General features: G+C 39.1%; 2 protein-coding genes and 1 long non-coding RNA gene across 6 annotated transcripts in view; 2 read left to right on the top strand and 1 right to left on the bottom strand.

Annotated features, from left to right (window-relative positions):
• sfswap (splicing factor SWAP) overlaps nt 1–3,149 on the bottom strand; it is a 93,480-nt gene extending 90,331 nt beyond the window's left edge. For 2 of the 4 annotated variants that reach the window (XM_079585774.1, XM_079585776.1), the window contains exons 1-2: nt 1,324–1,664; nt 698–861 (exon numbers count right to left, since the gene is read on the bottom strand). In XM_079585774.1, the coding sequence (XP_079441900.1) occupies nt 698–861; nt 1,324–1,514 (355 nt within the window). In that variant the 5' untranslated portion in view covers nt 1,515–1,664. Of the gene's footprint in view, nt 1–697; nt 862–1,323; nt 1,665–2,560 lie in introns of those variants that run through there. The other 2 variants (XM_079585775.1, XM_079585773.1) reach the window with 2 other exon arrangements.
• Nucleotides 3,150–7,438: 4,289 nt separating this feature from the next.
• LOC306984429 lies at nt 7,439–9,786 on the top strand. The gene is made up of 3 exons (XR_013794544.1): nt 7,439–7,474; nt 7,572–7,598; nt 9,415–9,786. It is a non-coding gene; the product is annotated as an uncharacterized lncRNA (long non-coding RNA).
• A 350-nt stretch (nt 9,787–10,136) lies between these two features.
• On the top strand, nt 10,137–15,682 carry LOC306984537 (macrophage mannose receptor 1-like; the record flags this gene model as incomplete). The annotated part of the gene is made up of 7 exons (XM_079586011.1): nt 10,137–10,233; nt 11,025–11,393; nt 11,487–11,861; nt 13,663–14,037; nt 14,125–14,469; nt 14,636–15,001; nt 15,225–15,682. The coding sequence occupies exons 2-7, from the start codon at nt 11,132–11,134 to the stop codon at nt 15,680–15,682; spliced, it is 2,181 nt and encodes a 726-aa protein (XP_079442137.1). The 5' UTR covers nt 10,137–10,233; nt 11,025–11,131.
• Between the last annotated feature and the right edge of the window lie 11,309 nt (nt 15,683–26,991).

Raw genomic sequence — 26,991 nt, 5'->3', positions numbered from 1 at the left:
CTAAAGGATCATGTGACACTGAACACTTGAGTAATGGCTACTGAAAATTCAGCTTTGCCACCACCAGGAATAAATTACATTTTAAAATATATTCAAATAGAAAGCTGTTATTTTAAATTGTAATATTTCACTATATTCACTAAATTGTAATATTTGATTTTAAAAAATGCAGCCTTGGAGAGAGGAGACTTCTTAAAAAAAATAAAAAATCTTACCGACCTCAAAGTTTTCAAAGGAAGAGTAAATAAAAAGTATTTCTGAATCTCTTAGAAGTATAGTATTTGCTAAATGAAAAATGTTTTCTTGAAATAATGATTTAAAAATTGTAAATTAACAAAACAAACAAAATCTAATGTGCATCATGATGTTATATTAATTATTTATAAAAATAAAAAAAATACTGTTGGCAAAAATTTTTTTTGAAGAAAACTGACAATTATTATGAAAATCTTTTTGGAGAATGCTTTAAGAAAAAAAAAATGTATTTTAAATAAACCACAGTAAACAATGCCCCAATGCATCCTAAACCAGTTGCCACGGAGTCAGAGTAAAACTGACTAACAAATACAAAGAAATACAACAAAAGCATTAATCTGTGTAACAAAAAAAATCAACACTTCACTTGAGCTGACATGACCTTCACAGGTTTGAATTAAACATAAAAATTGGCTGAGCTCATAGATCGCTGGGCATTTACCTTGTCTGGCCTCCTCTTCCAGTAGATCGGTGTGCATGGCCAGGTACCTCTCCTCATCACACAGAGCCTCTATCCTGGCCTCCTCCTCAGACAGCTGGTAGTCATGATTCCACGAGCCTGCGTCATATTCCGAAAGATCATGTAAATGACCACGGCCATCGTACCTGCAATACGAATCATGTGGTTAAAGGTGAGAGGAAATTAACATTGGATTACATACAACAAATACTCACCACACTGGAGAACCCTAAAAGTAAAGCCTTTTGTTTGTATATTCACAATATGGTTTTCTTTCAAAATTCTACTTTGCTTACAAGGTTTGCATGAGGAGATGCCTGGGCAGCAAAAGGCAGATGGCCTATATGATGCACTCCAGAGGGCGTACGGCTCAACAGGTGAGTGCACTTGCATGATAAACTTATTAAATCCATCTAATTCTTCACTAAAACCATAAAAAGACGCAACAGGCGAATAAATAAAAATAAAACGCAAACAACAACTCTCTTCTTACCTTACATGGTTCAACAAACCATTCCAACTTGTACCCTTATTGAGACAACTGCCATCATCATTCCTACATTTACTGCAAAAGAAGTACATCCACACAAGCCCGAGCACATAAATACCTATCCGTAAGAACCCATATGGAGGAAATTTCTGCGCTCGCTCCTGTATTCCACTTCTCAGTTCCAGTTTCTTCGGCAAAAGAGAGAAGTGGGCGATGAGGTGGCAATCGGGGCCTGGAGGGACCCCTTAGCCTTAATTGCTGAGGAAATAAGTTCTGCATTACGTGATAGAGAGACACACACATACACATTGGAAACAAGAAACAGATCCATGCAGATTAAGGTGGCTCAATGCAACCCGCTGCGTTTCAACACACTCCTGGCTCATTACCAATTTTCACGTTTTTTTAAAAACGTCTGCAGCTGAACTGGAAAAAGTATTGAGGAAGAGAGAAAACAGATAAAGAACACAATATTTGACTGACTACTTGTTAAAAGTAATTCCTGCAAAAGAACAACGTTAGACTTTGGATCTATGCACAAAGACAGAATTCATATAATGGGATTCCATTTTGAAGATCACATCATATGTGAGAACCACCTTAATGCACGGACTAATTTACAGTAGCAGGCTTATCTAATGTGAATTTGCTGTGATTTGCATTTAATCGTATAAATGCAACAAATGTGACCACAGCAAATTCACTAATTGTTAAGAAGCAGAGGCCTCACATGACCAGTACAAAAGGTTCATATGTTTCTAATTCAATTTTTCTAAACAAATAATTAAATATATAGTCATTTAGACGCAACTAGTCAATGTGACTTTTATATTTTAAATTATATAATTGAGGGCGCCAGGTGAGCAAGGACTCTGCCTCGGATTTCAAATTTCCCTTAACCCTGAAGACAAAAAACAACATCTTAAACCAGCCTAAGCTGGTTAGCTGGTCTCTCAGGTGGTTTTTAAAGGCATCTGGGCACTTTTTTAGCTGGCAGGCTGGGAGACAAGCTGAGGACCAGCTTGGCCAGAAGACCAGCTAATGACCATATTGGCCATGCTGGAAGACCAGCTTAAACCAGCTAAGACCAGCCAACCATCTAGGCTGGTTTAAAGTTCTTGTTGAATCCATTTGACAGTTCTGTCATTGCATTGAGCTTACAAAGAAGAATCACAATCCAAGCAAGTTATCTTAGATCTGTCATTGTCAAGTTCCTTTTATTCACGTTTGGCCATGTAAACATCACACAATGCCATCAGCTCCTCCTGTGCTGCAAAACAACAATACATCCAAGGTCCCTTTGGAAGACATTAAGTTGGTTAAGTAATTATTCCCATTAGGTTTGTTTAACCGACCTATCGATCATGATGTTCTTGTCCCCCATCCATGGGATAAGGTGTTTGCCCTGCTCGTGGTAGCTGGCCCTCTCATCGTCCCGGAACAGCTTACAGGCGTAGCCGAACACCAGCAGCTCCGCATACTTGCTACTGTCGCTCTGCTCCTTAGCCGCTTTATTATGATCCTTCTTGCTCCCTCCGCGCCGGTACATTCCAGATAATATCCGCTAGACACGCAAAATATGCGATAGACTTTTAGAAATGTATAACCATTTCTTTAAATGTGAGAGAATTGGGATAATATATGTCAGCTAGCAATTGCTCCAACACACTGCTGAAACAAATATGGCGTGTTGAAGAACGTTGCGTTTCAGAGTTGCAGATTCGTTACATTGTGTTTCGTTAAACCGAATGCAGTTCTGCCGTTTTGGTTTGTAAAGATATTTGAATATGATATGTGGGTAGTTTATAATATTTTAACATTTTTGGTATGAGCTAAGATAGGAAAGATGGATATTATTCCCAATCAAGACGAAAATGTCAACGTTAAAGTGAAATTTAAGGCGCATATTTTGACCCATGCTAAACTTGTACTTATCACAGAAGCAAAATCACAAAAAAAGAAGCAGTCTGAGAAACAGTAGCCATTCTCCATCCAACAAAACCAAAAGCAAAATGTATGCCCAGGTAACAGTTTTTGAGTCGTTTTTTTATTATTTATTTTTTAAGTAGGCTAGGCAATGAGTGTATTTTGTCCACCCGCAGTATTTAGTTTGCACTTTCTATGAATGAAGTGCAAAATAGGGATTCTTTTTTATTACATAAATCGTCAGTCAAAGAAGGTGCTGGAGTGGACAAACTCAAACTAAATCTTATCTGAGTTGTTGTATTTATTTTTATTTTTCAATATATGGGTATATTTTAATATATTTTAAATGCTTGCAACCCTGTTACCAGTATTGGACACATTGAAATATAGCCTAGTTTAAATCACTGATCTATAAATTACATTAGCCTATATTAGCTACATAATGTAATTTATATTGATTTGTGGTTTAAACCCTGATTTATGTTATTTTTATTTTAAAAAGATTAAACAATAAACAAGTATTTAATTGACAATTTAAACATTAAACAAAACTACATTGAATGGTTTACAGGGTTGCACATTTATCCATGTCCTGTAAAGAGCACATTCAGTGCTTTTCAGACATGTTTGGAGGTTTCACCAGGACTTCTCCTTGGTCTTTAAAAATGACTGATATTAATTTAGTGCTGAGCATTGATTTCATGTCCACTCTAGAGGACACCAGGGGCCTATACCATGAAGCCGGTTTAGGTGGTTATGTTTCAGTTTAGTTTGCGCCAACCCTGGGTTTTAGGCACCATGAAAGTGGTTTGGCTTTTAGCAGTGTTCATCGCCATAGTAACTTACTCTCCACGACTAATCTGGTCTGGGGCAGGTTATGTTCCAGGTAAGAGGTTGCAAACCGAACTTGGACCAATCAGCTGTGAGCAAAGAGGCCAAAGACCGTCTAAGATATAAGCCAATCACCTCAGTTTACTGATCAAAACCAAGGGGGTAATCCATCCGCCGGAAACTGAAGCCTCCGCGGGCGCCGCCATTGTAGCAGAACTTCACCTGCTGTTAGCACTCCATTGACTCCCATTCATTTTTGCGTCACTTTGACAGCGAATAACTTTACATCTGAGGCGTCCAAAGACTCCATTTGTCCATTATTTATTTCTAAAGAAACTCGACAATGTATAAAAGGCTCCATTACCTTGTACCTTACGTTATGGCCCCGTAGAAGCCGTTTTTGTAAAAATAGGCTAACGATTGCGTCATAACTCACGCGACTCTCTGTCGCACTGTAGAGAAATTACCGTATAGACCGGCGTAGAAGCTCGCAGGCAATCGGGGAACGTGGAGGCATTAAGTCCGATAAAGTGAAGGGAGTAGCCCACAGAGAGTGATAAAGTTGATCCTGCTGCTAGCTCATGGACAGCTAATGCTCACGCTCTCCGTCTCTGCGAGATTCGGAAGGGAATGATTCAGATTTCTCTCCGCACAGCTACTAGAAGACTGACAGCTGTCAGACACGTTGCTCACGTGTTCAAGCTCAGTTTGAGCCTGCGCAGTTCGCCTGGCGATCAGGAAGTGAGTGCTTCAAATGGGCTTCACTTTTCTCCGTTGAAGTCTATGGGGTCGCTGTGTCCATCTTATATACTGTCTATGATCAAAACTGATGAGCTTGTGATCGTGAGACCTGCGTTAAGCGGCCAGCGTGATGACCTCAAAGCGGCATATGAGCGGGTAAAATATAAAGTAGGCTAAAGAATGAATGAATGAGGCATTTACTGTTTATAGCGCTTTAAAGAGTGAATAGAATAATCAAACATTCACCTACATTTAATGAAACTCAGATATCATTAAAAAACTTGTTCATTTATGGAGTCAGATGAAATAACGAGGTTATATGAGAAAATGTTGCGTGAAAGGAAAGACAGTAACGTGCAGAAACCTCCCGTCCTATTGGAAACCGCCATTGGACCTAGACGGGCTTACAACACTCAAGAACACACAGGGAAAACATAGGAGAAAACGCAAACCACTAAACATATACGAGGACCGACAAAGAAGTGAACATAACAGGGAGTAAATACAAGGCAAACATAATCACAGATAGATGCAGATAGTACACTACAGGCTATATAACCATAGGAACAAACATAATCAGAAATGAAGGAAACCGAAACTAAACAGAGCAGGAATATAGGAACTAAGGGAAACAAAACAAAATATCAAAAATAAGAGTCCATAATGGTGATACACATGTCTAATTTTATTCAGGCCAAGTAAGTCATGGTCCCGTCCTACAAGTACGTAAGTTCCAATGAGAGGTGCAGTTATACTAAAAGGATGATTTGCCCAAATCAAATAAACGATGGAAGAATCAAATAATTGGAAAGCTTTAATAAAAATACAACCTGCACATTTGTGTTCTTAAACCTTCCAAATACATAATTTGCATTGTTACCATTGCTTGAATTCTGTTTGAGACATATGTCAGACATCATATCATATCTTTGACAATCGAAACTGCCACAAGCTGTTAGTAGCCAAACTTGTTTTGAAGCAGTTAAACGTTCCTTTAACATCATGATTTTTGTAAATAATGTTATATACATTTCAATAAAAATTACGTATGTGAACACGTTTACATGCCTTAATAAAGAAAATAATCAAATAAAAAAAAAATTTGTGACTAGTAAGATTGATGACACATGCATTATCTCAGAGCATCAGCTAGATATTTCATCTTACATTTATTTTGTTAGTAAACTTCAGACATCTCTGACAATTAACACCTCACAAATTGTTGACCATACTGTACATATGAGTGTACGGGTACCTCACAAATGGTGGTCCATACTGTGTACAGCATAGGCTACACATAATGATTCATAAAAGCGTAGGCTATAGCTGTTTGGCAATGTAGAAGTAAGTCATCCATAACTGAAATGGAGAGAGGAAACTCATTCAATTCACAATGTATTGAACATATTTAGATATATTTTTTAGATTAAAAGTATTTTATGCACATTTGACTTGTCTTAAAGATTCAGATTGAGGAGGCAAATGTCATGCAGCTGGTTTTGATTATGAACAGAGATAATCAAAGGTTTTCTATGGTTCTATTGTGTCCTCCTCACTAGTTTAGCCAGTATGTTGTTTAAACACTGTAGTAACTTGTTTGTCTGGTTCTGCATTATGTAAATACAGATGGCAGCTCTCTCTTTTAAACAACATTCAGCCACAATAATAATTTATAATCACCATTGTACAGTACAATCACCATTTACAGACCAGTCAGAAAATATCTGTAAAAACAAAATGCAAAGGAAAGTGGTGGGTATGACCACAAAGTTGTAGAAAGTTCAATGTATAAAACAAATGCAAAAGAAAAGCTTCATTATTATTAATGTTCCAGATATTGCAAATAATAATAATGATTTCATGACAAAAACTCTTTAATTGCTGGTCCGTTTTAGTAAAGCATGCAGTTTAGATACATTTTGCCAATAAGTTCAAGAACACAGGACACATTCTGAAACATTAAACTGTTCAAACATTATTAGAAGAGTCCAAATTCCAGCCATTATGTGTAATATTTCTTTATTAGATATCCACGACACACAGACTGATATTTAAATTTTTCTTGAGATATAATTGAGCAGACCAGTGACAATTGAAACGTTAACATTTATAGACATTTTAAGAAGGACATCATACCTTTTGAGAGAGTTTTGGATGGTTGAGCTCCAGAAAATCAATAATGAGGTGGCTTTGAGAGGATTTTTTGACAGTTACAGATAATAAAAAAAAAGATAAAAAAAAGAAGGTGCACCATGTTACCATAAAGTGGCTCTTTAGGGTGATATGGTTCTAAATAGAACTTACTAAAGTACCTTTAAAAAGTCATCTTTTTTTTAAGTGTATTTTATCAAGTTGAACTAATTTTTTTCTTATATCTGTATATAAAGCTAGTGTAGAAATTGAATGGAAAGCTGCTACTTTTTTTAAAAGTGTATTTTATCAAGTTGAATACATTTTTTTTATATATCTGTATATAAAGCTAGTGTAGAAATTTAATGGAAAGCTGCTGGAGAGAAAAAATCATTCGTATTCTTCAGTTTACAGCATGTCTCTCACTGTATATTTCTAACAAGGTAGTCTAGGTTTATTGATGTTAAGTTCTATATCTATATTTTGTAAATTTCTGTTGAACAAAACCATACTGGTAGCTAATTTAGGCCACCCATCAGGTTTCGTGAGTCACACCCACATTTTGCTGTGTAAAAAGAGCTGCAATAAAGCCCAAAAACTGGCGAGCAAGACACACGACTTGAAGTCTTGAGATCCTACCGGTAAACTAAATATTTGACAAAACTGGCGCTTAATTACTTTTTTTAACAAATGTACAAATTATTTTTTCAATTAAACATGCACAATTTTTCTCCACAGCCATGCTTTCACTGGTACTATTCTCAGGTATGAATTGTTTTTTTTTTTTTTTTTTACAAAGAATCAGACCTTTTTAAAAACTTGGCATTAATGTGCTAATTTGATTAGTGATCGAAAATAGGGCAGAATCTTACATTTTCCTCATTTCATGTGATAATGTTATTTGTTTAAAGGGGTGATGAACTGAGAAATCAAAATTTCCTTGAGCTTTTGACCTCCTTTTTTGTCCCAAAGTCTGCTTGCCATGGTCCATAATGTTTGAACGAAATAAGAACAGCGTGCCGCTAAACGTTACGCTGTCAGCATTACATCATGGCTATGGCAGTACGAGCGGAAACCGAGGATAACGTGGACACTGCATCCTTAACAAGCGTCATTTTTTCCGGACGAGCCATTATTTAAAATTGTAATTTATCTGAAATAAAAAATCTTTGGAGACTTTGGGAATATTGTAAGTATACAACTGTAGGAAATAAATCACACTGTGCAAGTGATTTTTGGATATTTTATTACAAAATTCTTACACATTGTACCTTTAATTTGAACTGTTCTCGCTGATAATCTTACAAATACCTATATAATAGAGATATTTAATTTTTTTTGCCAAGAAATTGATCAAAATACTATTTGTTGTACATGCATCAATCATCTTCATTAAATACAGACACAGACATTTAAAAAGACAGGAGGATCGTTTTTTTCTTTTCTTTATTATTCAAGGTGAGTGAAATTATATGTAATTTTCACGGTTATGTCCTGTTTTTATCTGTGTTTTACTTTGAGTTGTTTTTTGCACTGTTTTCTTTTTCCTTTGTTCATTTTCCACGGTTTCCTAAGTTACTCATTGTTTGATTATCGTTTAATGTTCATTTAGTTCATTGGTTTGTTCAGTGCTCTGTTTCCTTCTGTTCATTGTCAGTTCTCCTCGCGTTTACATTGGTCGTTCTGTTTATGTTCTTAGTTCTTGAGTTCATTGTAAATAAACATAGTAACTGCTTGCGATTAGTTCCTGCACTCAATTTTATTTCACCCAAGACAGTAATGTAATTTTTGTAATTCCTCAGGCTGAGGAATGTGGATTGACTGAAACTTTGCTCATTCAAATATTTGTGTGATAATGCAACTGGAAGTATGTGGGATTTATATTATTATATTATTATTATATTATATATTATTCAGCTTATATTTTTTTCAGTTTATATCATTTTACAGTTTGTCCAACATATATTTATTCGGGTGAGCGAGGCACACTATATATTTTCTTTAAATGTGTATATCTAAAAGTTAATTTGATCAACTTTAGCAGTGCATTAGCATACAGACGGTATAACTGATAACACATATGAACTAAAAGGCATATTATTAAATATAAATACATTTATATTTCATGTTATGGCTTTCATGCTGTCATGTATTATAATTATATGAAATAAGATAAGGCAAATGTGTGATCTGAGATTTATAGGCAAAACTCCTCAAGGAAAGAATAAAAAAAAGTGGGGAGATTTGGCCTCATCTGGACGCTTTGATAAGTTAAAGAAAAATATTTACTTCTGAATATTGTTTATGTCTATACACTTGGGCCTTTCATGTATTCTTTTGAATGTACAGGACATTATGAGAGTCAGTGGCTATCAGCATTTCTGTATATCTTATAGATAAGTATGGTAAATTTTGGACACCTTTCAGTATAATGTTTACTTCATTAAAGGTCAATTAATATCAATGCTATTGTAGAAATTGACTTTCTGCAGTCACCCATTATGAATCTGACATTGTCTAAACGGGGAGATAACTGAAATAGTATCATGTGATTTCAAATTCCCTTTTGTGTTTTCAACAGGTTTCTTTGCCCTAATGCAGTGTGTCCCTCAGTATGTCTTTGTGAATGAATCCAAGACTTGGGCAGAAGCTCAGAGATACTGCAGAGATAAATACACTGATCTGGCCTCCATTGAGAATGAACAACAGACGGTCCAGTTATTGGACACAGTGAATGTTGATTCTATTGATTTGGCCTGGATTGGACTCTATGATGATCTGAACAGTTGGAACTGGACTCTAGAAGGCAGTGATTTCTTCAAGGAGGAAGAGAAAGACTTCAGGAACTGGTATAACCCAGGACCAAGTAATTATGGAGGACAAAGTGTGTGTGCATTTATGTACATGGGAATATGGTATACAACATACTGCTCCAGTGCATTTTATCCGACTGTCTGCTATGATGGTAAGCTGTTCCAATAGAATGTCTAAGACAGTAAACAAAATTGAAAACAAACCAACCTCTCTCCTAACTTAATATGATATTAATATCTTTCAGGAAGAGAAAACGCCAGTGATACTTATGTTTTCATTTACGAGTCCAAAACCTGGCCCGAAGCTCAGAGTTACTGCAGAGAACATCACACAGACCTCATCAGTATCAGGAATGAGACTGAAAACCAGAAGATTCAGTATTTATTACGGAATTATTATTATTATTATGTTTGGATTGGACTGTACAGAACCAGATCTTGGTCAGATCAGAGCAACTCTTCATTTACTTACTGGAGCCTGTGGCAGCCAGATACTGCAGGATCCTGCACTGTAGTCTCATTCAGTGACTCTGGGAAATGGACAGATGAAAACTGCAATTATGTATTTCCTTTCTTTTGCTACAGTGGTGAGTAGATCTTAAAGGGATAGTTCTCCTAAAAATGAATAATCTGTCATAATTTACTCACCCTCATATCATTCCAGACCTGTATGCATTTCTTTATGCTGAAGACAAAAGAAGATATTTGAAGAATATTAAAAGTTTTAGTGCCCAATTACTTCAGCTGTGTGAAAAAAAGATAGCACTTTATTTACAGTCCTGTTCCCCATGTACGTATGTACTGCTATAACTATAACTGGGTAATAACTAGGTAGCTACTAACCCTGAATCTACCCCTAAACCTAATCTTAAGCCATGTACAGTAGTTACTACCCAGTACTTTCTTATGTAAGTAGGCCTACATAGTAAGTGCACCATCTTCTTTTGTCTTCCACAGGAGAATGAATGTGATGGTATGACATCAGGGTCAGTAAATCATGACAGAATTATTCTTTATCCCTTTATTATCTTTTCTAGAATAATCCATTAAATCTATCACACACTGCCTCAGTGTGGTCACATCTATTGCAAGAAAGAGTAGATATGTTTAGTTGGGTTCAAAAGTCACTGATCAAATAAGCAAATTTGTTACACAAGGAAAAGAAAGACAAACCAAATACTAGATAATATTCATGTTAATTTTTCAATACATTTTTCACTTATTTTTTTATGCTGATCATAACCATAAAAGCTGTATTGAATGAGAAGGGAAAAAAAAAGCTAAATTCTCAGATTTTGGACCATATTGAATTTATCACAAATGCAGGTGATAAAAACAACAACTTTATTTTAGAAACATTTGTTTACTGTATTTACAGCATTAGCATCATCCCGGGAGTATCACTTTGTGAATGAGTCTAAGACCTGGACTGAAGCTCAGAGATACTGCAGACAGAATTACACTGATCTGGCCACCATTGATAACATGGAGGAAATGAACAGTCTGATAAACACAGTTAATGGGAGTTACACTGGCTCAGCCTGGATTGGACAGTATGATGATGTGAACAGCTGGAGATGGTCATTGCAGAACAATGATTTCTATCAGGAAGGAGAGAGAGATTTCAGAAACTGGTATCATGAACCAGACAACAGTGGGGGGAACCAGCTGTGTGTTTACATGGATTATTATGGGAAATGGTATGATATGTCATGTGACAACACAATAACATTCGTTTGCTATGATGGTAAGGACATTTGAGTTGGTTTTATATATAATTTTTTTTCTCTTTTTTTTTCTTTTTTCAATGAGACCTAATTTGTCATATTTAATATCTTAGGTAGAGAGAATGCCACACAGAGTTACATCAGAATCACTGATGGGAGAAACTGGTCAGAGGCTCGTAGATACTGCAGAGATCATTACACAGATCTCGCCAATGTGAGAAATCAGACTGAGAACCAGAGGATCCTTGAGACAGCAGGTGGAAGTGTCTGGATCGGCCTGTACAGAAACAGGGTTTGGTCAAACGGTCAGATTACCAGTTATAAAAACTGGAGGCCACAAATTCCTGGGTTACAGGCACAACCAGATAATGGAAATAATCAAGCTTACGAATATGGATATCAGCACTGCACGGCAGTTTCATTCCAGTATTCGGGCCGATGGACAGATGAGGTCTGTGTATCCAGCAGGCCTTTCTTCTGCTACAGCAGTAAGTTCACTTGCTTTGATGGATGCCTTTATTTGGCAGGAATAAGAAAGATTTTAGCACCATGGTGTCTCCAACATGAAAGATAAACATCACGTTGAAAACTCTGAAAACCCTTAACATTTTGATTTTTAAATAAAAAATAAATAAAGGAAACCACCTCAATGGTGACTTTTACAACAAAACATCACCAAATACAGTAAATAGAGATAAAGCATCTGTTGGGGGTCCAATCATTTTATTATTCTGACTCCAAACAACATCATTTCAGTTACCAACAAACTTGACTTCGTATGTACTTTTTTTAAGTTGGTCATACAAAATTACCTTTCTTTTTCTTTTTTCTTTTTTTTTTTCTATTTTGAAATCTATTCTGTTTGGTATGCATCTTGGCAGGAAAATAACTAGTTTAGCTGTAATAATTTAATTGAGCACTGTAAAGAAAAAAAGAACACACTATATAAAATTGTGGCAACACTACAATAAATTACAATAAATATTAATTAAATTTAAAAAAATCAGAATTGAGTTAGAATTAATCCAATGATCTTCTTAAAAGTCAACCATAAAACAAGTAAATGCAAATAGCACACAAAAAAGTAAATACAATAATATGCTGATTCTGTACACATCTAAAAAAAAATCCTACAATGCATTTCAAAATTCCAAATGTCTGGTATGTGCCAACAAAAAAAAAATGTCAGTGAAAATCATCAGACATCAACATCTAAATCAACATCAGTTAATTCTCAATAATACTTTTTTTAGATGTCTGGCAGAAATAAAGTCAATCTGGGGTGCGTTTCCCGTACAACTATATAGCTCACTGCTTAACTAGTATGATGCATCGTTGGAGAAATCAACTAGCTAGTCACGACTGTTTCCCGAAACCGTATGTCGCAAAGTATCGTTCAACCACGTTGGTTTATGACGTCTCGCACGTGGTGGACTAATAACTTATTTTAATTAATCTGTTTGAGATCGAATTAACGCTAGATTTTGTCATATAAGTTACAGACATGGCATCTGAAGACCATTTCTAATTTTTCTCAGTTATTTTGCTTTATTACCAGACTCAATATTTGGCTCGTTCTTACATAGTTGAGCAAGTTCGCACATGCGCAGTCTTCAAAAACGGTGCTTTAAATCTCTTGACAAACTAAAAGATGTAAATTACATTTGTATGTATTCTAAATAAATAACACGGGTTGTACTGAATGTCAGCTTGCTTATTTGGCTCAAGATAATGATTTATTCAGTCTACATCTCATGTAAACTAGAAACTATGCTTCTAACCACCGCTCGAGAGCTGTCGTTCCAACCACTCAAGTTTGCGATGTTGTTTGCGAACGTTCTTTGGAACGATGGTTTCGGGAAACACCAAATCGTTGAACTATGCTGATAACGGTGGAACTTGCGGCCATAGTTGGCTAACGATGCTTTCGGGAAACGCACCCCTGATCAGTAATAAGTGAACCTAGAAATGAGTTTGTGGAGTTGTTTAATCCTCCTCTGCTGAGATCTTGAGAGATTTAATGTCTTCAGATATCTTCAGTTGATTTACCACGCAAATTTTTAAACTAATTAATTATGTCAAAAAATTTATCAAAAGCTGGTTCTATATTGTTATCTTTTGACAAGCAGTAAGTGTGACTTACATACATGTAAGTCACACTTACTGCTTGTCAAAAGATACTATATTGACAACTATTAGTACAATGAAAGTTTGTACAGTATGGTTTGTTGGTACATCACTGACCAGATGATTGCAAATTATTTTTCTGTGCTGTTAAACAATTCACAGAGACCTGCACACAATCTTCATGCACTCACCAGTATCACTTTGTGTCTGAGTCTAAGACCTGGACTGAAGCTCAGAGATACTGCAGACAGAATTACATTGATCTGGCCACCATTGATAACAAGGAGGAAATGAACAGGCTCTTTAAAACAGTGCGTGGCACTTACTATGGCTCAGCTTGGATTGGTCTCTATGATGATCTGAACAGCTGGAAATGGTCTCTGGATAATGCAACATCATTGGGAGGATTTAAAAGCTGGTATGTCCAGCAACCAGTGAACTCAGGTGGACAGAGTCTGTGTGTGTACATGTCATCTAATCGGGGAATATGGAGTGAATTCTTTTGCTCCTATACACTTCCATTTGTTTGCTATGATGGTGAGAACTCCTGTTGACTTTATAAAGTTTTTAGAACAATATATTTATGATACCATGATATATCACATACACATTTATTCCCCGCAGGAAGAGTGAATGCTAGTACAAGTTACGTGTTGGTTTACGAGTCCAAAACCTGGCCTGAAGCTCAGAGTTACTGCAGAGAACATCACACAGACCTTGTCAGTATCAGGAATGAGATCGAAAACTACAGGGTTCAGTCATTACTTTCAAATTATTACACAATTTGGATTGGATTGTACAGAACCAGATCTTGGTCAGATCAGAGCAACTCTTCATTCAGTAACTGGAAGACAGGACAGCCAAATAATGCTGGAAACAGTGAATACTGCACTGCAGTGTCATTCAGAGACTCTGGGAACTGGACAGATGAAAACTGCAATATTGCATTACCTTTCATTTGCTACAGTGGTGAGAAGCCAATCATAATCACAACCTTTACAACTGTTTTAATAATGTAACAAATGAGAATAAGATACATTATATTAGAACATCAAACAAATAAAGGGACACATAATTTCTAAATGTGTGACTAATTTTTTGGTTTTGTTTTGTTACAATTTCCCCACCTTACCAGCATTAGCATTATCCCGGGAGTATCACTTTGTGAATGAGTCTAAGACCTGGACTGAAGCTCAGAGATACTGCAGACAGAATTACACTGATCTGGCCACCATTGATAACATGGAGGAAATGAACAGTCTGATTAACACAGTTAATGGGAGTTACAATGGCTCAGCCTGGATTGGACAGTATGATGATGTGAACAGCTGGAGATGGTCATTGCAGAACAATGATTTCTATCAGGAAGGAGAGAGAGATTTCAGAAACTTTTATCATGAACCAAATAATGCTGGGAATGAACTGTGTGTTTACATGGATTATAATGGAAACTGGTATGATTCATCATGTGAAAATTATTACACATTTGTCTGCTATGATGGTAAGAAATTCCAATTGAACATTTATTTTTTATATAAATACATATTTAGTTTCCTTCCTTAATCACTAAGTCAAAGTCAGAAGTACAAGCTTAGTTGGCTTGGATCAAAACTAGTATTAAAATTCTCCATGTAAATGGATTGTAGTTATAATATGCATTTAAAATATGGTTTACTAATTAACAAATGAACTGACTTGATTTTAAATGTATATTTGTATCTTAGGTAGAGAAAACGCCTCTCAGAAGTATGTTTTTGTATATGAGGGAAGGACCTGGACTGGAGCTCAGAGCTACTGCAGAGAGAGATACACTGACCTGGCCAGTGTGAGAAATGAGACGGAGCGTCAACAAATACTGAATGTTACACGTTATTATTATGGATATGGTTATTATTATGGTTATTATTATGGCTATGGCTATGGTTATTATTATTCTGGTTCTATTGTATGGATTGGTCTGCACAGAAACAGACTGTGGTCAGATCAGAGCAGCTCTTCCTTCACATATTGGCTGCCATATACACCAGGTGACGTTGCACAACCAGATAATGGTGCAAATGTCCCAGGACAGCAGGGATCTCAACACTGCACAGCTGTGTCTTTAAAATACTCTGATCAGTGGACAGATGAGAGCTGCTTTGCCAATTTGCCTTTCTTCTGTTACAGTGGTGAGCAAATATAACTTCTATACATTTTTAAAAAAAAAGAATCATACTATAACACCCTAAAACAAGAAATGTGGATGTAAATGTGGATTCTGTAAAATAAGAATAATAGAAAGATTGTATCAAAAGTGTAACATGCTAATGTTTTGCTAATGCAAGCTTTCTGTTTGCTTTTCGGTGACCCTGATGACCATCAAATCAACACACCATTTCAGATGAGTATGGTATGTTTGTGTAGATATGTGATCCGTTTGTTACTTTAATTATCAATAATCTTAAAACATAATGTAAAGTGTTACCCTTTGATTCGGTTTGGTACTATTTTCACAAATAACATTTACAAAAATCCAAACTGATCACACTTGTAACACAGCTAGTCATTCTTTCATGCTTTCATTAGCCTACAGTTAAACACATTTCAGTCCACATAAACATTGTTTTAAACACAAGATGATTGCAATATGTAATGAGAACATGAATCAGAACGTTTTAATCACCAAAACACTGTATGATCTTTTTTTAGTTTATACAAAGTTTATATTTCGGATATCGCCATCTTTGTAGAGACATGTTGTCCCCATAATGTAGAGTTTACCAGGACACACAGACAACACACACACACACACTTTAAACATAGTGGTTATAATCTAAGAAAAATCACTTATAATATAAAAATAATTCATTACATTTGGTTATCTGTATCAGAAATTGCAAACAAAGTAGAAACTATATCTATAACTTCTTTATTTATAGGTGTACCAAATTATTTATTGATTAACTATTAAAGGGACACTAAGTAGCCTATCTTTTTAGGTATTTTATTATCTAAAATCAATATTTTTATTCATAAATATGTCCTCAATGGTGTACAAATACCTCGGCCAATTATCTGACTTATCCTTATAAATGAAGAATTAATTATCTTTATAAACATGGGACGGGTAGGTCCACGGAGGCTTCCATGTAGTTCCGCCATCTTGCAAAACTATAATAGCAGAGAGGGACAAAAAGTACTAAGCCAACGCGTTTCCACAACGCGTTTTCGTTCAGAGCCAGCCGAAACCAGCAGAAACGCAGGTGCAGAGCAGTGAGAGGCGCTTGAAACTGCACCGGCAAGTTTAAACGACTGGATTGCATTGTTATTATGGACCATACATATGCCAAGCCACAGGAGAAGAAAACATCGTCGCCAAAAAAGTAAAAAATAGAACGTAAAATGCGTGGGATTTCCCCCTTTCTGGTCAATGTATCGCTGCCTCTGCTTAATTATTTTTTATCCCCGGTGGGGATACATTTATCCTCCCCTCAAAGTGATCATAGTGCTAACAGACGGATCACAAAACTTATCACGGATCCGTGGTTTGATTAAAGTCAATTTTATTTTAAAATGATTACTTAGCCTACTCACTCACTCTTGAGCGTCTGGCGCGAGTGATTTCAATGTAAAGACGTTTATGCGCGTCTAGAGGTCCTGCGGCGCGGTGTTTACTCCAGTTTGCGCGAATGAGGCGAATTGCTATCACAGATAATGTCTTTTCTATCATTTCACTGTAGCTCAGCATCGCGATGTAAAGTTAACGTTATTGCATGATCACAGTTCATATGTGTGGGGAAAGATAAGCTATTAGAGTAAAAATATTGCGTTAGGCTACTTCAGTTAATAAGAAAAAAGATTTTACAATTCCTGCACATGCAGCGATGAAGTTCATGTTCTCATGATTTATTTTTATGAATAACAATGTTTCAAAACATCCCCCCTCGACGAAGTGCTATTAGAAGACATCCTGTCAAAGCTTTTAGGTACATATCGCCTACCGTAGATGCAATGCGCATTTGAAAAAGCGAGGCGCTGGAGAGCAAAATTAGTTTGGATGCAAAATACGAATTCACCACTAGATGGAAGTAATTCCTACTTAGTGTCCCTTTAAGATCAGTTTGATTAAATAATAGATAAATGTATTAAACTGAAGAAGAAGAGATGCAAATCAAATTTTTGATATAATGGCATTATGAAAGGCAGCTACTGTGAATGAAACATTTATATAGATGAAACAGTTATTTTGTATTGTGAAAAGGATACTTATAGCGATTTTGAGTATTGTATTAACACAATTGAAAACATGATGAAATGTTTGAAAAAAAGTGCACTTTTGATGATCTGTTGTGATATTAGCATTAAGAGTTTTGAAAATGTACACCTACTTGTGAAAATAGCACCAAAGCGAATAAAAAAACTGTAAACTGTAGTACATAAATGTATGTATTAGCTGACTTGTTTTTTTATTATTATTATTCATCAGTGATAGGAATGCGAGTAGAAGTTACAAGTCTAGAAAATTTGTCAGAGTCTCAGATTGAAGAGCTGGTGATTATACAGGTAAGTAACTCAACAGTCAAACCATTCATTTACCTACATGAATGAAAATTTATTTTTACATAAGCATTGTATAACATATATATTATTAATTGACCATATAACTTTCTATACTGTAATCTTCCAACAGTGCAATAAATACATTAAAAATGTAATTAATTAATGATTATACGACTCATATATTTTCAGTTACAAGAGGAGCTGATCAGACTTGGACTTCCCAACAACGTGACCATGCATTTGAGAGACTATCGTAAGATCAATCCCTGACGTAGGAGGACAGTGGTTTGACGTTTCCAATAAATGCAGTTGTGGGCTCAATACTTAATCTAGCATGAAATTATACCTACTATAATCTATGAAGACTTTTACAAATGAATGATCCAGATTTTGTTTTTCCAAAATGTTATGTCATTAGCATGTGTTGTTTAATGGATATTAAATCAGTGAAGGGGTTATATAAAAATACTAACAATATACAATGTAGCTTGATTTTCAGTCAGAGATGGAAAATTATAAAACAGTACAGTAATGTACTCATTATACTATTGTAATTGTTGACATGAATGTGATATTTTGATCTGAATATGATTTATGGAAGATGGTGATTTTGAAAACATGATTAAATGAAAACATGATTAAAACATAATCCTGGCACCTTCTTTTCAATCAATCAATCAATCAATCAATCAATCAATCAATCAATCAATCAATCAATCAATCAATCAATCAATCAATCAATCAATCAATCAATCAATCAATCAATCAATCAATCAACCAATCAACCAATCAATCAATCAATCAAGATTTATTTGTTAAGCACATTTAAAAACAACACAAGTTGGCCAAAGTGCTGAACATGTCTAAAAATTATTCAATAAACACTCAACAAACATTACTCAACACAAAACAATGTCTCAATATACAACACTGATCAGTGTCCCAGAAGAAGAGAAAATCTGCTGTAATGGTGAATTCGGGCTCCCTTTATAGGCGCAGCCACGCCCAATTCGGCGGTCTCTTTCAACACACGTCAGAGCTGAATTGGGCGTGGCTGTGCCTATAAAGGGAGCCCGAATTCACCATTATAGCAGATTTTCTCTTCTTCTCTTTTTATATTTTTAGATGAGCTTTCTGTCTCTCCATAGACAGCTACACAACTACCGACGCTTCAAAAAGTTCATTTGGGTTGATTTCAAATACCAACAGTTTCTCAGAAATTGCTTTCTGCATCTTTAAATGTTGATTAAGCCAACTCATACAATTTGATTGTATAAACATCATATTAACGCAAATCATTTATATTAAATGCTAGCTAGCAATAGTACATTAACAGGTGCTAATATAAATAGCAGAGAGATTATAAAATACTTAAATGCATACAGTTAAAGGTAGGGTAGGTATTTTTTTTGTTTACACTTTTTGTTATAGGCCTACTGGTTGAACTTTCTTCACATCCTGATAGGAATAAATAATAAAGTGGTCTACATATTAAAACATGTACTGTACATACCGGTATTTCTTCCATGGAAGTCTCAAGACCAAAAAATTTTTGTCAAATGTTTTTCCATAGCTCCGCGCACCCTGCTCGCACAGACAGCACACGTCATCAGCGTGTTCGAGGCTATGTAGAGTTGTTTCTCTAGGATGAAAATAATTTATTATTTAAACTGTACTTTACAATCGCTGGAGCAGTCGATCAAACAGCGTGAGTTATGCAGTGACTGTGTTCTGGACTCTGGCCAAAACTCCAGTTATAGTCAATGAATATCTTATATACATTGTGTTTGCACTGTTAGTTATTTGTTTATTTATTTGTTTATTTATTTGGATCCCCATTAGCTTCCACAATGTGGTTGCTAGTCTTCCTGGGGCCCATAAAAGTGCTAAAACGTATGTACAGTTAAAATACACAAATGTAACATGCATAAATATAACAGACATATAACATAATCACATATATACATTTATCCACATATACACATTCACACACATACAGCATTTGAAAGAGTCAATACCTATAACAGTCACTAATTAACTGGTGTAATACTATTAATTGAAATCTGTTTTAGAGTCTTCTTAAAATTACATATGTTAGATATTTGTCTTGTTCTTAAGTCCAATTTATTCCAAGCAGATGACGATCTAACTAATACTGTTCTTTTCATACAATTGGACCTTGCAGATGGAACCACTAACACACCTGAGCTCACCTGACGCGTAACATGTCCGTGACAATAGCCACTAAAAACCAATTTGTCCACAAAAGATTTTGGATTGTTTTTAAATAGAGCATTGTGCATATAACAGAGAAGACTATTATTAAGTTTGTCCTCCACCTTTATCCAGTTATGATGAAAGCATTCGTTAGTGTGCAGAAATCGAGTTGCAATGATGAGATCGCAGCATTCATGTGCTCAACATGTCTGTGATTGGCTACAATGATCACTCATCACTGCAACCTTTCATGCCACAATCTAAATACAATGCTATAGATCTAAATATAATTAAACAGAGCTTTTAAATCAGAAGCTAAAAGCAGGGAAGGAAAAATGCCTTTTATTTCCAAATTATGACAATTTTTTATGTAAAAATCATACTAATATTATAAGTGCACCCCATAACATTATAAACAATAAAACAATGCAGTTCATGACCCCTTTAAGAAAGGAATAATGAGTGATTCATTAGTGTGTGAAGAATGAATGAAATATGATGATTTATTTGAAGTCTCCTTAGCCTTTATGGAGTTCCTCATTATTATATGCTCCTATACAGTTCCTCTTTATTACAGTTTTTTACCGTCGCTAGGACACATTTCTCAATAGGTCACTTTTTCAAAACTCTTTACACAGTTCTTCTAACCAACTTTCAGCTCGGCACAGCAGTTAATTTCACATTCAAAATGCACCAAAACTACCAAATCACTTCATACATGTCTCAGATCAACATCTTCCATAACACTAGCAAAGGTTGACAGACAGCAAACACACTTTATCACCTACAAAACAATGACCTAAAAAACACGAACAACAGGAGCATTATACAATGTTTTCCTCTGTAAATGCTTTCTTTCTTCTACCTCTCTACTGTTTAGAATTCACTGCAATATAATGTTACTAGAATGAATCAGACATGATGCATATGCTTCAATACTTTAAATATTTGATCCACCGATCCACACCATCCACCGATACAGATACAGGAATCAGGTGTGGTCGGTCCAATTGTTTTTATACCATTTAATTTTTAGATTCTAAATATATTTCATTACAATATTACTGTAGAAATGTGTCAAAATGCTGTCATATACAGTTTTGTATTATGTTATTGTTTTGAACTGAAGTTTAACAGTTTTGAAAACAGTATGTAAGCAAGTGCAAATTGGCCTGTAGGTACACAGAGTTTAGCTTGTTGTGTCGAAGTGAGAAAAGAATTCATGTAATTTGAAAGATGTAGTCATTGAATGCATTTTGTGCCAAAGCAAACTGTAAATGTACAAACATAACACACACACACACGCACACACACAATCTTTTTCTTTTATTACTGTGGCCTAACTCTTTTGGTTATTTTCAGACTGTTTTTTCACAACCAGGACTTCAACAAACAGACAAAAGATGCCATATGAAATATAGCACTGTTCATAATGTATGTAAAATAAAATTATATTTTATTTATCTAAAGATAAAGGCGCCCCGGCATGCCAGTGCCTACACCAAGAGTATATAGGGAGAGCGGCTAGAATTAGCATCATCCCTTTATAACAGCGCCCCTAAGGGCATAATAACATATATATGTAAATATTAGATATATATGGGGGGTAATAGCATGCTCATGGGACACATTGTCAGTGAGTGATGCTTAAAACATTTTAGTGACCTGGGCCGCCGTGCGGGGCAGGAACACCATACCTGGTCTTAGACCGAGAGCAGTTTAGCCTGCAACGCAGGAACCTCTAGGTTATAGAACCTTATAAATGTAGACGGGGAGGCCCAGCCTGCCGCCATACAAATATCCTGTAATTCCGCTATACCAAGCCCACGAAGAGGCCATGCCTCTCGTAGAATGTGCTCTGATGCCCAGGGGGCATTCCAAACCTCTAGATGCGTAGGCTAGCGCAATGGCATCCACTACCCATCGAGATAGACTCTGTTTCGTCGCAGCACGTCCTTTAGAGCGCCCACTGAAAGAAACGAAGAGCTGCTCCGTCTGTCGAAAAACAGCGGAGCGGGACACGTAAGCTCTTAATGCCCTGACCGGGCAAAGGAAGCTATTTCCGTCCTCAGAGGCCGGCAGAGCCGACAGGGAGATGACCTGAGCCCTGAACGGTGTGTTGAGGGACTTAGGTACATACCCATGCCTCGGTTTCAACACGACCATAGAGTCGTTGGGCCCGAACTCCATACAAGAGGCTCTTACTGAGAGCGCTTGCAAATCCCCCACACGCTTCACTGAAGCGAGAGCCAAAAGAAACACGGTCTTGAGAGACAGGTGCTTCATGTCAACTGAGTGAATAGGCTCGAAAGGGGCCCCTTTCATAGCGTTTAACACTGTAGAAAGGTCCCAAACGGGGACTGAAGGAGGCCTTGGAGGATTTAACCTCCTGGCTCCTCTAAGGAAACGGACCACCAGGTCGTTTCTGCCCAGTGCATGGCCAAGCGTCGGATTGACGAACGCTGATATGGCTGCCACATAGACTTTGAGCGTGGATGGGGTCCTACCCTTATCCAACAGCTCCTGCAGGAAGGAGAGAACCTCTGTTTCCCCGCACTGAAGGGGTGATAGACCTTGGTCTGAACACCAGTCAGAGAACACCGACCATTTGGAAGCGTAGAGCCGTCTAGTAGACGGGGCCCTAGCCTGCTCGATCGTGTCTAACACTCCTCTTGGGAGTTTAGCGGGTACCCGTTTATAGCCCACACATGCAGGGACCATAGCTCCGGGTGAGGATGCAAAATCGAGCCCATGGCCTGCGAGAGAAGGTCCTTCCTCACTGGGATCGGCCACGGAGCAGTACTCTTGAGCTGCATCAAAACTGGGAACCAAGGTTGATTCGTCCAGTATGGTGCGACAAGAAGCACTGAGCATCCGCTTTTCCTGATTCGCTCCAGCACTTGAGGCAGGAGTGAGACAGGGGGAAAAGCATAGAGCGGACGGCGGGGCCAGACTTTGGCCAGCGCGTTCGTGCTCTTCGAAAAGAATTCCGGGCAGTGAGCGTTTTCCTGGTTTGCAAACAGGTCTATCTCCGCTCTGCTGAACCTTTTCCACAGCAGACGCACTGTCTGTGTGTGTAGGGACCATTCTCCTGTTGGAACCTTGTTCCGTGAGAGTCTGTCTGGTCCTACGTTCAGGTGACCAGGCACATGGATCGCTCTCAGCGAGCGCAGGTTGTGCTGGGCCCATACCAGTATGCGTTCCGTCATCCTGAAAAGGTTTCGGGATCTCACGCCACCCTGGCGGTTTATATAGGCTACTACCGACGTGTTGTCCGAACGGACCAGGACGTGATGTCCCTTTATCCGAGGACGGAAGCGCCTCAGCGCTAAGTCCACTGCCATCATTTCTAGGCAGTTTATGTGCGGTAGTTTGACTCGTTCCGCCCACTGGCCAAAGAACGGTCTGCCTTCGAGCAGTGCTCCCCAGCCTGAGGTGGACGCGTCCGTGGACACCACCTTCAGGCTCGAGGAAGTCCCCAGGCTTACACCTGACCGGTACCAGTCTGACGCTCTCCATGGTGTCAGGGCTGAAATGCATTCCTGATTGACCTTGAGGCGACAACGACCGTGAACCCATGCTCGGCGCGGTACGCGCGCTTTTAGCCAGAACTGCAGTGGGCGCATGCGCAGCAGGCCCAACTGTAGAGCTGCCGATGCTGCGGCCATGAGGCCTAGCATCTTCTGAAACCTCCTGAGCGGCACTATATGACCGCTGCGGAAGGATTTCGCCATCCGCAGGGAGTTTCGCCTGCGCTGTGATGACAGCCGAGCTGTCATAGACAGCGAGTTCAGCTCCAGTCCCAAAAAGGAGATCCTTTGACTGGGAAACAGTGAACTTTTCTCCCAATTGACTCTCAGACCTAAGCACTCGAGGTGATCGAGTATTAGGGTCTTGTGGCGGATGAGTTCTGAAGGTGATTGAGCTAGAATCAGCCAATCGTCCAAATAATTCAGAATTCGAATACCGCGGAGTCTCAGGGGTGCCAGCGCCGCGTCCATGCACACTGTAAATGTACGAGGTGCTAGAGACAGGCCGAATGGCAGGACTGTGTACTGATATGCCTGGCCCTCGAAGGCGAATCTCAAAAATCGCCTGTGACGTGACGCAATTTGCATGTGAAAATACGCGTCTTTCAGATCTATTGCCATAAACCAGTCTCCTCGGCGAATCTGCGCGAGGATAGCTCTGGTCGTGAGCATTCTGAACTTTCGCTTTGTCAGCGCTTTGTTCAGACGCCTTAGATCCAAAATGGGTCTGAGACCCCAGTCTTTCTTGGGTACCAGGAAATATCTGCTGTACCAACCCCCTTCGCTTTGAGCTTGAGATAAAGGCTCTATGGCCCCTTTGCTCAATAGCTTCGCTATTTTGGCTCGAAGTAGATGTGCTACTTCTGTTTTTACCGTGATTTCGACTTTCTCCGTAACACGGGGAGGGCGTCGATGAAACTGTAGCGAATAGCCTCTTTTTATAGTCTCTAGCACCCATTCTGAGACCCCGGGAAGTCTTTCCCATGCATCTGCACGTGTGACTAGGGGTTGAATGTAATCTGGGCCCTGGTCGCGAAATGGCGGCGACACGAGAGCAACCGTGTGCTGTAACATGGACGCCGTGGCGTCTGAGGCGGGGGGCATGTTTAACACAGTATGCATCCCGCGCGCGCTCTGCTCTCTGAGTTGAGAGAGCGCGCGGGGCGAGCCCCGTAGGGCTCGTTATATTTGTGAATAAACGTGGGCGCTTGGTGGCGGGCACATTTATAACACCGGGGACACTGTGTTTGTGTACTGACTGACCGTTCGTTAGTTTCGTTTTTACAGAAACCGTGGAACGTGCAGTGTGTAGTGGTTGTGGGCACTGGACAGTGGGCACGCTCACTACATGTAAAGCACAATCGGCATGAGCCGATTTTATGTGTGCAAACCCTGTGTTGAACGGGGCTGTGCTTGCACGGGTTGAAAAACCGGGCTCTGGTCGCGAAATGGCGGCGACACGAGAGCAGTCGCGTGCTGTAACATGGGCGCCATTGCAGCGTATGATGCGGGGGGCGCGCTTAATCGAGCGGGCAGCCCGCGCGCGCTCAGCTCTCTCAGCTGAGAGAGAGAGAGCGCGCGGTGCGAGCCCCGTACGGCTCGGCATGTTTGAGAATAAATGTGGGTGCGTGAACGCGGGTACATTTATAGCACTGGGAAGTACTGTCTATTAGAACTGACTGACCGTGCATTGGTTTCGTTTCATAGAAACCGTGTGACATGTAGCTTGTAGTGATTGTGGGCGCTTGAAAACGGGCACGCTCACTACATATAATGCACAATCGAAATGAGTCGATTTATGTGTGCAAGCCCTGTATTGTGTGGGGCTGTGCTTGTGTGTACAAATGGGCACTGGGTCGTGGGCATACAGTTACACACATTACATCATCGGCCGTGGCCGGGACACCGTGTAGCACAGAGAGTACTGTCTATCAGAACCGACTGACCGTGCATTCGTTTCGTTTTTACAGAAACCACGGGACATGCAGTGTGTAGTGATTGTGGGCACTGAAAAGCGGGCACGTTCACTAACTTACATGTGAAGCACAACCGACATGAGTCGATTTTATGTGTGCAAGCCCTGTATTGTGTAGGGCTGTGCTTGTGTGTACGAATGGGCACTAGGTCGTGGGCATTACGGATACACACATCACAACATCGGCCGTGGCCGGGACACCAGAAAATACATTTTCAGATTTACCTGGGGCGTCGTGAAAACGGCGTTTGTGTGCAGGCAAACGGGCATTGATGCCGATTTGGTGACTGCAAAATACACTGGCACGGTCGCGTATGTTGGGACTGTGCGAGCGAGACATTTTAGTGAAATCCGGCCGCGGCGGGATTTTAACACTGTAACGTTAGCTTTCCTCGAAGCAGAAGTGCGCATCCTGGCTGAAAACGGGGCTTTCCGGGACTCCGCGATTTCTTCGTGAATTCAGGAAGAAAAAGGCGTGGGTCGTGAGGACAGTAACGTACGTTCCTCTGCAGAAAAGCAGCCATCCAGCCGGTAAGCGCATCGATGCTGGTCTTTCTCCGTCGACGCTCACGAGCGGCGGGGGAGGGGAGATCCTCGGAGCTCGCCCATCCCTCGCTACCCGAAGCGAGGAGAGAATAGCAGTCGTCCTCCACAGACGCGGCTTCACCCTAGTCCATGACGGACGCGGCGGCACTCAGCGGCCCTTGTCCGTCGGTCAGAGAGTCCAGCGAAGCGGGCGGAGAAGCTGGCGGCAGCAGCGGCGAGCACCTCGTGGTGGAGGGAGGTTCCGGGCTCCGCTGAGCACGGCGCTTTTCACGGCGCGGCACTACAGCGGGCGGAAAGATGCAGCTTCAGCAAATGAACCCCAGGCGAGTCCGCAGAGTCACCGTAGGCATCAAATCACAGTGATGGCAGCCGCCATCGACGAGAGCTGAAGCTGCGTGATCCTCACAGGCAGGAAACACAAGCACGTGGTCCCCGTCGCTGAGCGGGGCTCTACACGAGCCACAGGAGGTGCGAGGCATCTTGAAAAAGACGCTCGGTTCTTTTAGTGGTGGAAAAACTGTGTGTCGCGAAGGCGAACACACACACAAAACACACACACATAATGTAAAGGATATTCCACGCCGGAGAAGCGCAGCAGGGAACGGCGGCTGAAGGCGGCGAAGACCAGCGGCTTCAGGTAAGGGCTCGTCCTGCTGAGGTGCTGTATCAGACGGCTGTGGTGGC

The sequence above is a fragment of the Phoxinus phoxinus genome (assembly GCF_949152265.1).
Source record: "Phoxinus phoxinus genome assembly, chromosome: 17".
NCBI lineage: Eukaryota > Metazoa > Chordata > Actinopteri > Cypriniformes > Leuciscidae > Phoxinus > Phoxinus phoxinus.
This window is presented reverse-complemented; position numbering and strand designations above follow the sequence as displayed.